Genomic DNA, 15,354 nt, shown 5'->3' on the forward strand with positions numbered 1-15,354 from the left:
CCAGTCCCATGGGAAAATCAGAGCCAGTGGGGTAAGTAAACGCAAAGCATTTGGCTCCCCCTGTTCTGTATATGTTAACATTGAAAACAAGTCTCTTTGTATCCTTCCATTCCACTGCTTTTTGGTCATCGCACCTGATCAGTAAAACCTGAAAGATAAGAACACATTTTACTTACAGAGTAACTTTGTTGCATATCTTCTTTTGAACAATCACCAACACAAGTCACTTACCTGCATTAGATACATTCTGGGGAGAAGCATTGTGACTTTTGGGCACAATGCCCCACTTCACAGGGATTGGACTGCTAAAGCTAGGGAATATCACTTGTGACTTGGTTCCATCTTACTGCATCACTTACCTTGCCTCCTTTGTTGATTTAAGTCTTTGAATGCATTTTAAGAACCTAACGTACATGTGTTTATTATTGAGTGTTCTGCGATATTATCACCCGCTTGTGTATTATTGAGTGTTCTGCTATACCACCTGCCTGCTTCATTTTTTAGTGTGCGTTTAAGGCGTAGAATAAATCTAGATTCCTGTCTAAATTGAATTATTGCATGCTTCACTGTGTGGACTCATTGTAGTCCCCTGACCCCACTCACACTATCCTGAGAATAGCCTTGACTGCTCTCCATTGTTACTTTAATTGGGTTTTGGGAAACCTTTCAGAGTTCCCCTGTTCACTATAAATAGGGTGGCCTCCTAAAATCTCAACCAGGCCAAATTCTAGAAATCCATCTCAGTCAGTATATATTGTGACGGCATCATGAAGCAGACACAGACAACTGAATAGCTGTCCACACTCTAGCCCCACTTATAAAGCGCAACACCAAGCAAGCTTTAAAAAAGAACACCTGGTTCACCCCCAAAGCTCCTTGCCTCCTGAGCCAAGAGACGCTATGTCATAACAGCGTGGAGAAAAAACTTGTCCAGTTTCCAAAGCACTATACACCTCCCTAGTTGAATACTACAAAAGAGCAATCCACACCACCAAAGCCAGCCGCTACAATGCAAGAATAAACAATGCCCAATCCAACACCCACAAACTCTTCACAATCTTACATGAGCTTGAGTCGCCAGTCTCCCATCCCTCATCATAGATGACACTTGGTGTACCAAGATACAAGAAGCCCTCACAAGGAAAATCGCCTCCCTACATACACAAATCTGCCTCAAGCAACTGGCCATCCTCGCCAAAACACCACCAGCCACCTCCACGCCTGTCCCTCCTCCTACAAGCCGACCCATCTCCCAATTTTCCTTTCGCCCGGTATCAGAACTCAAAGTGTACTGGAGAGACCCCCGGGGTTTGCTCTGCAGTACTTTAAGACAAGATAGCTGCACCTTGAGATGGATGGGGGTGCAGGTTTTCTCACTGCAACACCAATCAATAAGGACAACTCAATGGTTTGGCAAAGGGGAGTCCGTTTAATGACAAGTACAAAAAAACGGGGAAACATGGAAATCAACAGTGATCAAAAGTGATGTGATAGCCCGTCTCGCTTCAACTCCCAAAAACTACATACAAACAGTAACATTTATACCCAAAACTCGCCATCATTGACGTGTAACACTCAAAAGTTAACATGCAATTCTTTTGGTGTGGAAAAGGTAACTTAACTATAGGTAATATATCTGTATATGTGTTAAATAGCAGGCAGGAGTCAGTAATTCAGGTTAAATCAAAGCAGGGGTTTATTCAGGTTTTTCGACCGAATTTGCCGTTTGTATAACTCATATGACAAATAATGCAAAGTAAATAGGCTTCTCACTGGCACTGTGTTTTTCAGAACGAAATTGCAGCTTTTGAAACTTAAACCACCAATAATGCAAAAATAATAGGCTTTTCAGTCCTGCACTTCACTTGCAATGGCCATATCACAGAACATTCCCTTTTTTCTGCCGGCTTTTCCTCGTGAGCCGTGTTTGAACCAAGAAGAAAAATAAAGAAAACAAAACCACAAACGTTCCTCCCAGACGGCGTTGTGCTCTCGCAATTAGAGCTCTGCTCGTAAAATGTCACAGGAGTTCCAAGAGCAACCTTTCCTTGCCGTCTTTGTTTTCGCTTTGGTTGTCCGGATCCCTGGGTTGAATGTGCGGCTGTAGGAGCTTCCTCGGTCCCAGGGATAGATTGACCTAGTATGCCCACTCGAATCCACCGACGTCCGGGCTCCACTCCGCTGTGCCTGCACTCGGCTCCTAGATAAAAAAATCGGGGGAGCTAATGAGTTCCAGGTGGCTGTTTTTAACCACACCTCCCCTCCACCCTCTTCACCTTCAGGTGTGCGCAATTCTTTCCACCTTTCCCCAGTAAGTCCCTCCCTTTCTCTCTCCACCACCCGAGGCATTGGTTTTTCTGCTTCTTTGTTTTTATCATGGCACAGTGCAACTTCCATATCCCGTACTTTGCCCACCTCGTATCTCTTCCTGCCACGGCTATAGGGGAAAGGGAACCTTTCCTTCCTAGTATGCAACCCCCTTTTATTCATTTTTAGTTTAAAAGGAATATATTTGTGCTGATCCAGAGGCATTATGGGAGATGTAGTCCGAGGTCTGACATCCCCTGTTGGAAAACTTCTTGTAATTCCTACCAGTGACATATTGACCTTTCTCGTGTTTTTATTAGTGGGAGTCACTGTTCTTGGTGACTCAGGATTACTCGACTTAACTCCATGGTTGGAGTTTCCTTGTGGTTTTTCTGTTTCTCCTGGCCTTTGCCGGCAAACCCCACTGGCCCCGGGGTTTCCAGCCTCACATACTCCCCTCAAAGGATCACGCCGATTGGGCGGATCCAAAGAGCGAGAGAGGTAGTCCGCCACCAACTGATACCTTCCACTCTTATGTACAGTTTCAAAATTGTAAGGTTGCAACGTGAGGAACCACCGCAAAACTCTATGATTAGAATCTTTTTGAGTAGCTAGCCAACGTAGAGGTGCATGGTCTGTGAATATGGTGAACTTCCTTCCGAGTAGGTAGTAGCGCAAGGACTCCACCACCCATTTAATAGCAAGACACTCCTTTTCCAGGGTTGAATAGGGCAATTCATGCTGTAGCAGTTTCCTACTAATAAAGGCGATGGGACATAGGTTATTCTCGGTTCCTTGCGACAAAACAGCCCCCAGACCGCAACCTGATGCATCTGCTTGTAAATAGAAGTGTTGGGAAAAATCAGGGCAGTGTAGAACTGGTCTGCTAGCAATCATGCCAACCAGGGCATTAAAGGCTTTGATGACGTCCTCCTTGATTTCCAGTGGTTTATTAGTTTTTAGGGCGTCTATTAGTGGAGCCGCAATGGTGGAGAAATGAGGTATGAATCTCCGGTAATATCCCACAAACCCTAAAAATGCCCTTATTCCCTTCCGGGTGGTTGGTATTTGTAGCTGTTGTAATGCTTGGACCTTATCCACTAAGGGGGTTATGACCCCACCACCTACTGAGTAACCCAAGTACTTGGTGGTCTTGGCTGCTAGTTTGGATTTTTTTGGGTTTATATGAAGGCCCGCTTTTCCCAAGGTTGTCACTATCTTTTTTAGATGTACTAGATGCTCTTCCCAGGATGTGCTGAATATGACTATATCGTCCAGATACGCTGCAGCGTATTTTTCATGTGGTTTGAGTAACTGGTCCATTAGTGCTTGGAAGGTAGCTGGTGCCCTGTGTAGCCCAAAGGGTAACACTGAACTGGAAGAGACCCTGGGGAGTGGCAAATGCTGTTTTTTCTTGGTCATTTGGATGTAATGGAATTTGCCAGTACCCTTTTGTTAAGTCCAATGTGCTTAGATACGCTGCTGCCCCTAATTTCTCTAATAACTCATCTATTCTGGGCATGGGATACGCCTCATAGTGAGATATGGCATTTAGTTGCCTGAAATCCATGCAGAATCTGGTGGTTCCATCTGGTTTGGGCACTAAAACTATCGGGGAGCACCAGGCGCTTTTAGATGGTATAATGACGCCCAGTTTCAACATTTCATTTATTTCTTGATTCATGTCTTCTCTTTTTGCCTCGGGTATACGATAAGGACGTAGTCGTACAATCTTTCCTGGTTCTGTGTTAATGTGGTGTGACACCATCTTAGTTCGCCCGGGAAGTCCTGAGAAAACACCTGAAACTGGTTGCAGATGGTTGACTAATTCAGTGATTTGTTCTTCATTCAGCTTATCTCCTACCACGACATCCTGTAAACCGCTCTGAACCATGGGAACCATTTGTTCCGTTACTGATAGTTCTGACTGGGTGCTACATAAAATCGAAGGGGTCGTTTCCTTCCACAATTTAAGTAGGTTCACATGATAGTTCTGTTGCTTCCCTTGTCGGTCTGGCTGTTCCACTTCATAATTTACAGGACCTAAAACCTTTGTGATCTTATATGGACCCTTCCATTGAGCCAACATCTCATTGGAGCTAGTAGGTAGTAATACCAGCACTTTGTCCCCGGCTTTAAAGGTGCGTAATCTGGTCCCTTGATCGTAATATTTCTCCTGCTGCAATTGTGTTTTTCCTAACTTCTCTTGGGCCAGGTCCCGCAGGCGTCCCAGGTGTTCTTGTAGATTATTAACATAATCCGATAAATTGGTCTCCTCCTGGGATTCCCATGTTTCCCTTAACACCCTTAGGATGGACCTAGGTTGTCTCCCAAACAAGAGTTTGAATGGTGAAAACCCTGTAGAGGATTGTGGGGTGTCGCGCAAGATCATTAAGACCCAAGGTAAAGTTCTGTCCCAGCCCAACCCGGTAGGGCTGGTGGCTTTTCGTAACATTTGTTTTATTGTCTGATTGTACCTCTCCACCAGACCATCCGTCTGAGGGTGATACACTGAAGTCTTGAGGTGGGTTATTCCCAAGGTCTTGCATACCTCTTTCATTACTACCGACATAAAGTTACTCCCTTGATCTGTCACTATTTCTTGGGGTATTACCACTCTTGAGAAATAGGGAAGCAGGACATTGCATAATTGTTTCGCTGAGGTACCTCTTAAAGGAAAAGCTTCTGGATACCTGGTGGCATAATCAACCACTACCAATATGTACTTATATCCCCGACTGCTTGGTTCAAGAGGTCCCACAATGTCCATCCCTATTCTTTGGAACGGTTCTCCGATGATGGGCATTCTCTGCAATGGGACCCTGGGCGGTATATGGGTGCTGGTCTTTTGACCGGTAGAACATTCTTGGCAATATTTAGCCACCTCTGCATATATTCCTGGCCAATAGTAATTCTGGAGTAATCTCTTAAGCGTCATGTTCTCCGCCAAATGTCCCCCCGTGTTGTGATCATGTGCCAGCTGCACCAAATTCGAGCGGTAAGATTGGGGTACCAATAACTGCTCCTGTTCTGTGTGGTCAGCCCTTCTAGTAATCCAGTAATAGAGGCCCTGTTTTTCCTTGAAATATGGCGTGGAACCTCTGTTAGAGTTCCCTTCCTGTGCTTGTTCTCTCGCTCTTTTGAGTGAGTCATCGTTCTCTGTTTCAGTGCGGAAGGAGGGAATATGATCTTCCACTCTCCAGTCTATCAGGGCTATGTCGTGGGCCTCTGCCCTCCACTTTGCCTTGATTTCCCTCTTCTGAGCCCGGGATAACTGTTCTCTTTTTGGATATTCTCTTAATTCAGAACCAGCATAAGGAGCTTCCTGTAACCATTTTTCGAATTTGGGAAAGTCTGTGCCTATTAGGACTGGTGTTGGAAGGGAGGGTATTACTGCCGCTTTTATAGGTATCATGTCCCCTTTTTTCCCCAAGATGATGTCTTGTGTGGGATACTCTTTCACATCCCCATGCACACATTTCACCGCTATGTTTCTCACCTGGAATTTCTCTGAACTGCTCACAAGTGGCTGGATCGCTGTCTGCTTCCGCTGTCCAGCATGGCTTGTGCAGGGTGGCCATCTACAGTGACTTCTATCACATAGGGTACTTTCTTCCTTCTGTATTCTTGTGATTGAAGGGTTCCGATTTCCATGGGTTCTGATTTAGTTTTTTTGGAACAGAACCTCGCGATGTGACCCCATTCTCCACATTCGAAACACTGTGGGCCTGCATTTTTTTGGATGCCACCACCTACTACTGGCCGGAGTTCTGGTCTGGTTCTAGGCTCCGCTGGGAGTGTCCGGTAGGGCCCCTGGCGCTGAGTTGTAGCCTCACTAAGTGGTTTCACCGAAGGTATTGTAAAAGATCTGGGCGTTCCTGCTTTATGGTAAGCGGTGGCCACATCTATGGCCTCAGGCAGGGTTAAGTGGTGATGCTGTCTTACCCATCTTTGGATTGGGCTGGGTAAGGCCTCCACAAACTGTTCCAACATGATTTTGTCTCTGATTTGTCCTACTGTAGCGGTGCTGGGCTGCAGCCATTTTTCGGCTAAATCTTGTATCCTATAGAACAGCTGTCTTGGGCTTTCTCCGGGCTTTAATCGGGTCTCTCTGTATTTAATCCTGTAGGATTCTTCATCCATTCCAAGTCTTTCGAGGATTGTTTTCTTAAGCTCGGCATACGGGGTATCGCCTGTGGGGTTGGCGGCTTGGTAGGCCCCTTGCATGACTCCCGTTAGTAAAGGGGCCAAAAAGAATGCCCATCTCTTCTGTGGCCATTGTGCTGCTCTTGCAATACGCTCAAAGTTTACAAAGAAAAAACTTGGGTCATCTCCGTTTTGGTATTTTTGTAGAATAGTCGGCGGTACAGCGGGTTGTGTCCTTTTTGCGGCTACAGCCTCCCCCAGGATCCTTAGCGCTTCTCTTCCTTGGTCCTGTGCCGCGCTCTGTACTTGTATGGCTTGCTGCAATGCCTGGCAATCAGCTTGTGCCTGGTGGCCTTGCACTTGAATCAGCTGCTGTAGTTGCTGTTGCCCTTCTGCCAAGGTTTTTATTACTGCTTCCATGATGGATGGGGTAGTAAGGCGTTACCGTGAATCCCACCCCTGCCACCACTGTTAAATAGCAGGCAGGAGTCAGTAATTCAGGTTAAATCAAAGCAGGGGTTTATTCAGGTTTTTCGACCGAATTTGCCGTTTGTAGAACTCATATGACAAATAATGCAAAGTAAATAGGCTTCTCACTGGCACTGTGTTTTTCAGAACGAAATTGCAGCTTTTGAAACTTAAACCACCAATAATGCAAAAATAATAGGCTTTTCAGTCCTGCACTTCACTTGCAATGGCCATATCACAGAACATTCCCTTTTTTCTGCCGGCTTTTCCTCGTGAGCCGTGTTTGAACCAAGAAGAATAATAAAGAAAACAAAACCACAAACGTTCCTCCCAGACGGCGTTGTGCTCTCGCAATTAGAGCTCTGCTCGTAAAATGTCACAGGAGTTCCAAGAGCACCCTTTCCTTGCCGTCTTTGTTTTCGCTTTGGTTGTCCGGATCCCTGGGTTGAATATGCGGCTGTAAGGGCTTCCTCAGTCCCAGGGATAGATTGACCTAGTATGCCCACTCGAATCCACTGACGTCCGGGCTCCACTCCGCTGTGCCTGCACTCGGCTCCTAGATAAAAAAAAAATTGGGGGAGCCAATTAGTTCCAGGTGGCTGTTTTTAACCGCACCTCCCCTCCACCCTCTTCACCTTCAGGTGTGCGCAATTCTTTCCACCTTTCCCCAGTCAGTCCCTCCCTTTCTCTCTCCACCTCCCGAGGCATTGTTTTTTCTGCTTCTTTGTTTTTATCATGGCACAGTGCAACTTCCATATCCCGTACTTTGCCCACCTCGTATCTCTTCCTGCCACGACTATAGGGAAAAGGGAACCTTTCCTTCCTGGTATGCAACCCCCTTTTAATCATTTTTAGTTTAAAAGGAATATATTTGTGCTGATCCAGAGGCATTATGGGAGATGTAGTCTGTGGTCTGACATCCCCTGTTGGAAAACTTCTTGTAATTCCTACCAGTGATATATTGACCTTTCTCGTGTTTTTATTAGTGGGAGTCACTGTTCTTGGTGACTCAGGATTACTCGACCTAACTCCCTGGTTGGAGTTTCCTTGTGGTTTTTCTGTTTCTCCTGGCCATTGCCGGCCAACCCCACTGGCCCCGGGGTTTCCAGCCTCACAATATGGTAACGGAGTGCGGGGATTGGGTAAACACTATCAGGTGGGCATCTAAGCCCTTCCTTCCATCATTACTCTTGTAGACGTCACTAAGAGTACGACGTCCCATTGGTTCTACTTTCTATAGGACCCTAGATTATTTGGTCCATTGTGATTGGGTTGGCTTCAACCCCATGCATAAATCTCCACTTTACTTAGCATGCAGAATGGTCAGCCAGGTGCAGGATGCCCCAAGATTCACCCGGCCTCCCTTCCATCAATCATTACTTAAGTGGCTATGTGTCAATTAGTTGACTGGTCGACCTCGAAACTGTATCTTCTGGTCAGAAAAAGTTATGATATCTCTGTCTGGGCGACAGCCAGGCGTAGGTGTGCACCCGTGCCTCTTTGTGCTCCGATGGTCATGTGCTGCTCACACCGTCAATCTGCCTAGTTTTCCTTCTATTTGCGCATTTAATTCTTGTTCGGCTTGCCACCTGCCTGAGCCTCCTTATCTCGGCCTTCCTGAGATAGGCTGTTCTGTTCTTAGGTTTCGATTTGGCGAAGCTACCGTTCACTCCTTCTCTTGGTCTGACCTTGGCACCCCAGACACGAGTTGCTCTTGCTGAGTTTCGATTCAGCCATCTCTTCTCGTTTTAGCTGGAATACGAATCCTGTCCTGTTTGACCTCTAGTAACCTAAGTTAATTCTGCTTCTGTGTAAAGTGGACTTGCACTGGTATAGTGTACTTTGTTGAAGTAGATATGTATACGTGGCGCTTGCCGCGGTCTATCTTCTACTAAGCATAGCAAGCCGCACTGTTTTCTTAGCTTCTTGCGGTTCCAAGCATATGTACAGGAGTTAGCTGGTTGAATATCTTCATCCTGTTCATGGCTTAAGTTTCTTTATTTTTCAACATCGTCTCTCCTTCTAAGTTCACGATATCCTTATTCATGGCGTTTCGTCTGTGTGTTGTCGTTTCTTTCATCTGTGAGTCTGTCCGGGCCCTTGTGACGTCACCATTCGTCTTCAATTAAGACCTTTTGAGTTTCTTCCGGGACAGTATTTAAGCAATCTTCATTTCGTTTAATTTGCTGGTAGGGTTTTCTCAATAGATACCTTACTGTCCATGGTTGTCTGGTCATTGGTACTTCAATAGGTATTATTCTTATGATAGGCACTGGGCGGAGCCCTACTGCGGCTCTCTGCTGGTTTATTTGCTCATCATACGTCACATATCTCAGTGTGAACGTTTCTGGTACTTCAAAATGGGCTGTTGAAGTGCAGGCCTCACTCGGGACCTCCTCTACAGAAGTCACAAACATAATCAAAGGACTCAAGCCCCCCCGATGCAAAGGAGATGCTTGTCCGGCCCCCATCATTAAAGGCTGCGCTGAGACGATCACACCCATCATCCCATCCATCATCCTTTGCAGCAAAAACTGTGCGAACTGCCCTGAAAAAAAAAAAAAAAATACTCCCTTGGCCCTACCATCCCCACTTACTACCGCCCCATCGCCACTGTACCCTTCATCCATAAAATCCTCGACTGCACAGCATATATCCAGGTCCAACAATACCTCGAGGACAAGTACATCCTGGGCATCTGCCAATCAGGCTTCCAATGAAGGCACGGAACAGAAACCACCTTACTGCTATCTATTTAAATGTAAATGCTTATGTAACATTTTTATATGTACTCTGCCTTCTGTTATCTACCATGTGTGTAATCCTGATGCTCCATGTCTGTAACTGTATATATGCATATCTGTGTCTGTATGTGCTTAGTTGCCCCAGGGCTCGGTGCGCTATATAAATAAAATACAATACAATACAATACAATACTGGACCTAAAAAACAGTTGGATATGAAAGACTGTGGCAAACTCGCCCTGCTCCTCAGGCATTACCCATCAGCAGCATTCAACCTCGACCACCAGACACTCTGCAACCACCTCACCACAACAGCAAACATCTCCCAGCAGCAACAAACTGGATCAAATCCTTTCTAGCAGACAGATCCTCCCGTGTCTTCATGGGCGACCATGCTGTGCCACTGACACCAGTAACCAGTGGAGTCCCACAAAAATCCCTCCTCAACCCTGTACAACATTCACACGAAACCCCTTTTTGAACATCTGGATGCCCTTGGCATAATCTACACGAATGATGCCGGCGACACCCAAATCCTCCTCCCTCTCTCTGGCACCTACCACCTAGTCGTGGTAACCATCAACTCAGTTTATGACATTGTCCAAAAATGGATGGCAACCCACCAGTTATGCCTAAACGACAGCAAAACTGAGACCCTCATTGTAGGCTCTCACTCCACCCTCCGCAGCATAGACCCAACCTACAAAGCATTTGACATTGACGGCAACCTGATCCATACATCTCCTGCAGCAAACCCCTGGACATCTACCTAGACGCCACCCTTGACCTCTCTCGCCAGGTCAACGCAATTGCCTCAGCCGCTGCCTACAGTGCATAACTACTGAACGCCAGCAAGCCGTTCCTCACAACTAACAAAAAGACTCAACGTAGCCAGAGCCATCACCGGAACCAAGCTGGATTACTGCAACGCTCTTTGCAGGAACCTCTGGACGTAACTTGTGCAAGCTTCAAACCATCCAAAGCAATGCCCTCCAAACAGTCCTAGGTTTGTCCAAGCACGACCATGTCACAAAAACCAGGAAAGACGCCCACTGGCTTCCGATCCGTAAATGGATTCAATTCAAGAACCTCTCCATCGCACACAAGTGCACCACGAAAACTGTACCGGCCTACCTTTTACGCCGGGTGATGAAATACACGCCCCTCGCCCTCCAAAATACACGAACAGCCATCTCCTCAAAGTACTCAACTTCACCAGAAAGACCGCAGGAGGACAGAGCTTTCCCGTCATGGCCGCAAAGCTATTGAACAATCTCCCCATCACCCTGAGAAAGGAACCCATCTACTGGACATTCAGAAAAAACTTTAAAACTTGGATTTTTGCCTGAAAGCTCCCGGAGCTAACAGACTAAGACAATCTGATACCTGTCTCCCCCTCCTCCTCGAACCAAGACTTTAAGACACCATGACACCCATCCCACCCCGTTGTGTTTCATGCCCGTTTCCTGTATTATCTCTACTCTGTATTTTTTGTTTGTCTCTCTCCTCAGTATTTTGTGTATTACTAGCGCCTAGATACCCAAGAGTTCAGGTCACTGCAATAAATGCAAAAATAAGTAAATAAATTAAAACCTTATATTAAAGAAAAAGAGGGTTGGAAAAAAAAAGTCTAACTTGCCCTATACTAAGGTGGGATTTCACCACTGTACTGAAACTAATGATAGTCTGGGCCAGGAAATCCAGAGAAAATGTCTGCCTGGGTCCAAAACCTATAATTGGCTTCACAATCAATTGTATACAATGTGTTAGGGATGTCAGCCTCAAAATGAGAAGTGTTCAAATAAAAGTTCAGAGCTTCTTTCAGCTCTTGGTTGGAAAAGGGGCTTCCCTTCCTCAAGCTTTCAAGTCTCTCAATGTTCCAAAACAACACAACTCCTTTGGATACTTCCCAGCTCTTCTGGCTTGGTTGCCTTGACCAATTTCATCAGCTATCAATTTCAGTTCATTTAGGTTTCTTTTATATTCAATCACAAGCTTATGGGTAAGTTAAGTGTCTTTTTCCTTTAAGGGAGTGTACTCTATCTAGGTGCAGTGGTTGGACCACACAGTCCACCCATTACAGGTCACGTAACCGACACACCTTACTTGCTGCTTCTTTACAGACACTCTGCCGCTGTATCAGCTTCACAGTGATACTGGACTATTCTCCTCACATCTTCTGGATTCTTTACTACTTGTCTTGCCACCATTCACTTATTGTGCTTTCCAACTCTTCCCAGGGCTTTTGCCACTGCTTATTCTTTCAAATTCCCCAGTTCCTTCTATCTTTATGGCGGCTTGCCAATTTTTGTTCTTTCAGGTTAAGCAGTCCCTTTTTATCAGGGAATTGCATCAAACTGCTTTCCATCCAATTCAGATCGATATTCAAAAAGGTTTAATTTCGTTCAAATCAGTCAAATTGCTTAAACCAACCGAAAATTCCCAGATTACTCTCCTGCTGGAAACTTGTACCCAGTTCAAGGGCCTATTCACAAGTTCCCTCTCTTGGCCTTGTCATTTTCATCTCTTTTCAAAGTTCGGTATTCACACAAAAACCTTTCCTTCAGGTTTCTCAGCAGCTTCGGGTTATCGTGACTATCAAAATATTTTGTTCAATCTGGACCTGCATTCACATAACCCACACAGTCTCTAGCTCTCTTTGAAGCGATCTGACGTGCAGCAACCACGCGGTCCCCACCTGTGCACCCCAGAGTCATTCAGGCTGCTCTGTCTCACCTGGAATGCGGTCTTCAGGTGCTGTTCTCCGGGACGGGAGGCTTGCTGTGGCTGTCGCTGCTACTGGCTCGGCACGCCTCTTCTCCAGGATCTCCACCGCCTCGGTTGAATGGAGAGGGAGTCTCTCTGAATCCAGGAGGTATGCAGACAAGCTCCGCTACCGTAGACCTTCCAAGTGCTCCCGCCCAAATCCGCTGCAACGACTCTGCAACTTGTAGGCGCTTCAGGCACGCGTCTCCCTGGCTTCACCTCCAGCTTCTGCTGCAAGCGTTTCACAGGCAATCACCTTAGTCTTACCTGAGCGGGCCATTTATACTGCCTCCTTGGCCACAGGTGCAGGCAATCTTCATTCACTAGATAATGGTCCTGATACTCTCCATCCCTCTTCCTCATCTCAGTACCAGAGTGGTGTCTGTATATGTATGAGTGAATAAAGAGGAGCTATGGCTCTGGTTTGTCTTTTCCTCGTCCCAGTACCCGACTGGTGTGTACTGGGAGATGGTTTACTGTAAAAATAGGGAAGGGATTGAAAACACCCTACAAAGGCCCGAGGGATAACTGACTCTTTATGAAAGAGCAGAGTGAAGTCGAGTGAAGGAGCAGTCTGTGCCTGTCCAGGAGTCTATCTACACTGCTCACTGAACTGGGATGAGCTGTTTTAATCATTGGAAACTCCACGGAGCGAAGCGGAGTGAAGGAGCAGTCTGTGCAGTCCGTGCACGTCAGGAGACGGCGGGCTGCTAACCGCTGTGAAAACTGGTACCGTTCAACTCTCTGTGAATTGACCTGAAACGTGTCTATCCGGAATCCAGTGGATAAAAAAAAAAAGAAGAGATATAAGGTATTCCGACACAAGTTTGTACCTGGATTTGTTTATATTTTGTGACTAACTGGAATCTCCTATTTAGTGTCCGTTAGTGCCCGGACAATCATACTAAACCCTAAAGGGGCTTTGGGCACAGGGCGGATTCATACGGAACATGCGCGAAGGTCAGCACCCTCGCTGATTGTGACTCGCATTGCGGCTGAGGGGGCACTTGATTCAAACTGAACTATGAAACGTAGTGTGTGCCGGTAAAGAGAAAGGAGACACTTGCAAATAAACTATTTCCCAACAGTCCGGGGGCGGGCTATATAAATCTCCCGCTACTCGTTCATTTTTTGTGGAAAATTGTCACAGTCCCTTCGCTCTAGTAACAGCAACCGTTCTCACAGGAGACTGGTAATTTGGATTAAAAAAAACGCCCCTTTTCCTTAACTGTCCACGAAGTATCGCTACTTAAGTCACTTGGTAAGACTCGGGGACTGTGGGCCTTGTGCCTTTAACCCATGGTCTTTGATCCAAGTGGAGCTACAGCTGCTGACTTAGTCTTTTTTTTTTTTTAAAGACTAAAGTCACCCTTACCGACCCACGTTACTTGGGGACTGCGGGCCAGAGGCCTTTGACCCAAGTGGAGGGGTGACATACATCTCTTTTTACAATGTATGATTTACGCAGCTCGGTCCAGGGATCGCAAACCAGCCGTAATAATCAGAATAGCACCATTGAAGCTGCCAGGAAGTCACAATGCCTCGAGATGGGGGGGGGGGGGCAAGCTCAAGTTATATTTCAAAAACTACAAGTCGGTGGTCATATTTTTCTGCCACCACCGAGTGTCTATCCATCTGACAATCTGACACTAACCGGGTCTGGTATCCGGAAAATCTCGGCAGCATCTAGGCAGGAAGAAGGAGAGTCAACTCCAATAAATCATCCCATTCGGTCCCTCTTTCAAGGTAATCTAGATTACACCCTAAGGACGACCACTATGAAAATTGTGATTTCAAATCACTTAACGTCAATGACCGACTTGGTGATGAATTGCACTACAGGAGATCTACCAAATCAAGGGGTGGGTCTAGTGCAATTAGAGGACCTTCAAATTCAATCTACCTTTAACCTCAGTGAACCGAGAGATGAAGATCTGTTGGAATTGGAAATGGCTGTACCGGGCAATGTGCCCCAGGACCCGGAACAGTGCCCTCATCTTCAAAAGCCCATAAACCTGTCAGCAAATTCTCAACCGAAGTCCCCCGCTAAACCAGCAAATACATCCCAGGAACTTGCTGCACCGACAATAACGGCATTAAACATTATCCTTACTTCTTTGGTCAAGGTTTTTGAAAATTTAAAAGCAGAGGTCCAACAGCACTCGGGCATATTACTGGAGGTCACAAAAGACCTGGTGTTAAATGAAATAACTATGGTGGCTTTAAAATCTGCCATCAATGAATTAACGGGGGAAGCCATGAGAGATATACAAAAAGAAGCTAAGGAGCAATCAATAAAAATGGATCAAATAACAGAACAGTGCGGGGAGTTAAAAAAGGTGTCGGTGACCCCATTAGAGAAATCTGACCTCTCCAATCGAATAACAGAGGAACGAGATAAACAAACCCCCCGAATCACTCCAGAGTCACTCCCAAATGATACTCCCCTGTCAGCCTCAGTAATGGAGGAATTCCTAAGACTGGCTCTTGTGGCTGATTGTGAACCTCCGCAAGAAGACCTGGAACAGGGGATCCCAATAAATATTTCATCCACAGATTCTGACCTGGCAGTGCCCCAGAGAAAGAAATTGAATGGAAAATCGAAAAAGAAAAGAAAAAGAAGGGCGAGAGCAATAAATGACATCCCCAGTCTGCCCAAAAAAAAATCGCCAAAAAATCAAGGAAAACGAAAGAAAAAGCAACAGGGTTCAGGGGCTAATCAACTTTTGCAAAAGTTAAAGGAGGGCTTGAAGAAGGATGAAAAAATAACAGAAAGAGAAGGTACTTAAGACTGGCCAATGGAAAAAGGGGAAGAAATCCTCTAACTCAAAAAGTCAGAAAAAAAATGATCTTAAGAAACAGTGGGAAAGCTAACTGTAGGAAGCCAAACTGAGGTAATTGAGCCACCACAGAAAATTGCTCC

The 15,354-nt window shown here is 45.9% G+C and overlaps 2 protein-coding genes across 9 annotated transcripts in view; both read right to left on the reverse strand.

The window, feature by feature from the left end:
- The window catches only part of CRTC2 (CREB regulated transcription coactivator 2), a 1,479,582-nt gene that overhangs the window by 1,008,131 nt on the left and 456,097 nt on the right, over window positions 1–15,354 (reverse strand). The gene's annotated exons all lie outside the window — the stretch shown is intronic.
- Window positions 1,419–7,394, reverse strand: LOC138580710 (uncharacterized). The gene is made up of 2 exons (XM_069651469.1): window positions 5,807–7,394; window positions 1,419–2,200 (listed from the first exon to the last, which is right to left on the reverse strand). The coding sequence occupies exon 1, from the start codon at window positions 6,871–6,873 to the stop codon at window positions 5,827–5,829; it is 1,047 nt and encodes a 348-aa protein (XP_069507570.1). The 5' UTR covers window positions 6,874–7,394; the 3' UTR covers window positions 1,419–2,200; window positions 5,807–5,826.

The sequence above is a fragment of the Ambystoma mexicanum genome, chromosome 1p, assembly GCF_040938575.1.
Source record: "Ambystoma mexicanum isolate Mex_15411 chromosome 1p, UKY_AmexF1_1, whole genome shotgun sequence".
Lineage (NCBI taxonomy): Eukaryota > Metazoa > Chordata > Amphibia > Caudata > Ambystomatidae > Ambystoma > Ambystoma mexicanum.

Bases quoted from the DNA above. Each gene is read 5' to 3' on its own strand.
- LOC138580710 (XM_069651469.1), bottom strand. From the start codon at position 6,873: ATGGAAGCAGTAATAAAAACCTTGGCAGAAGGGCAACAGCAACTACAG.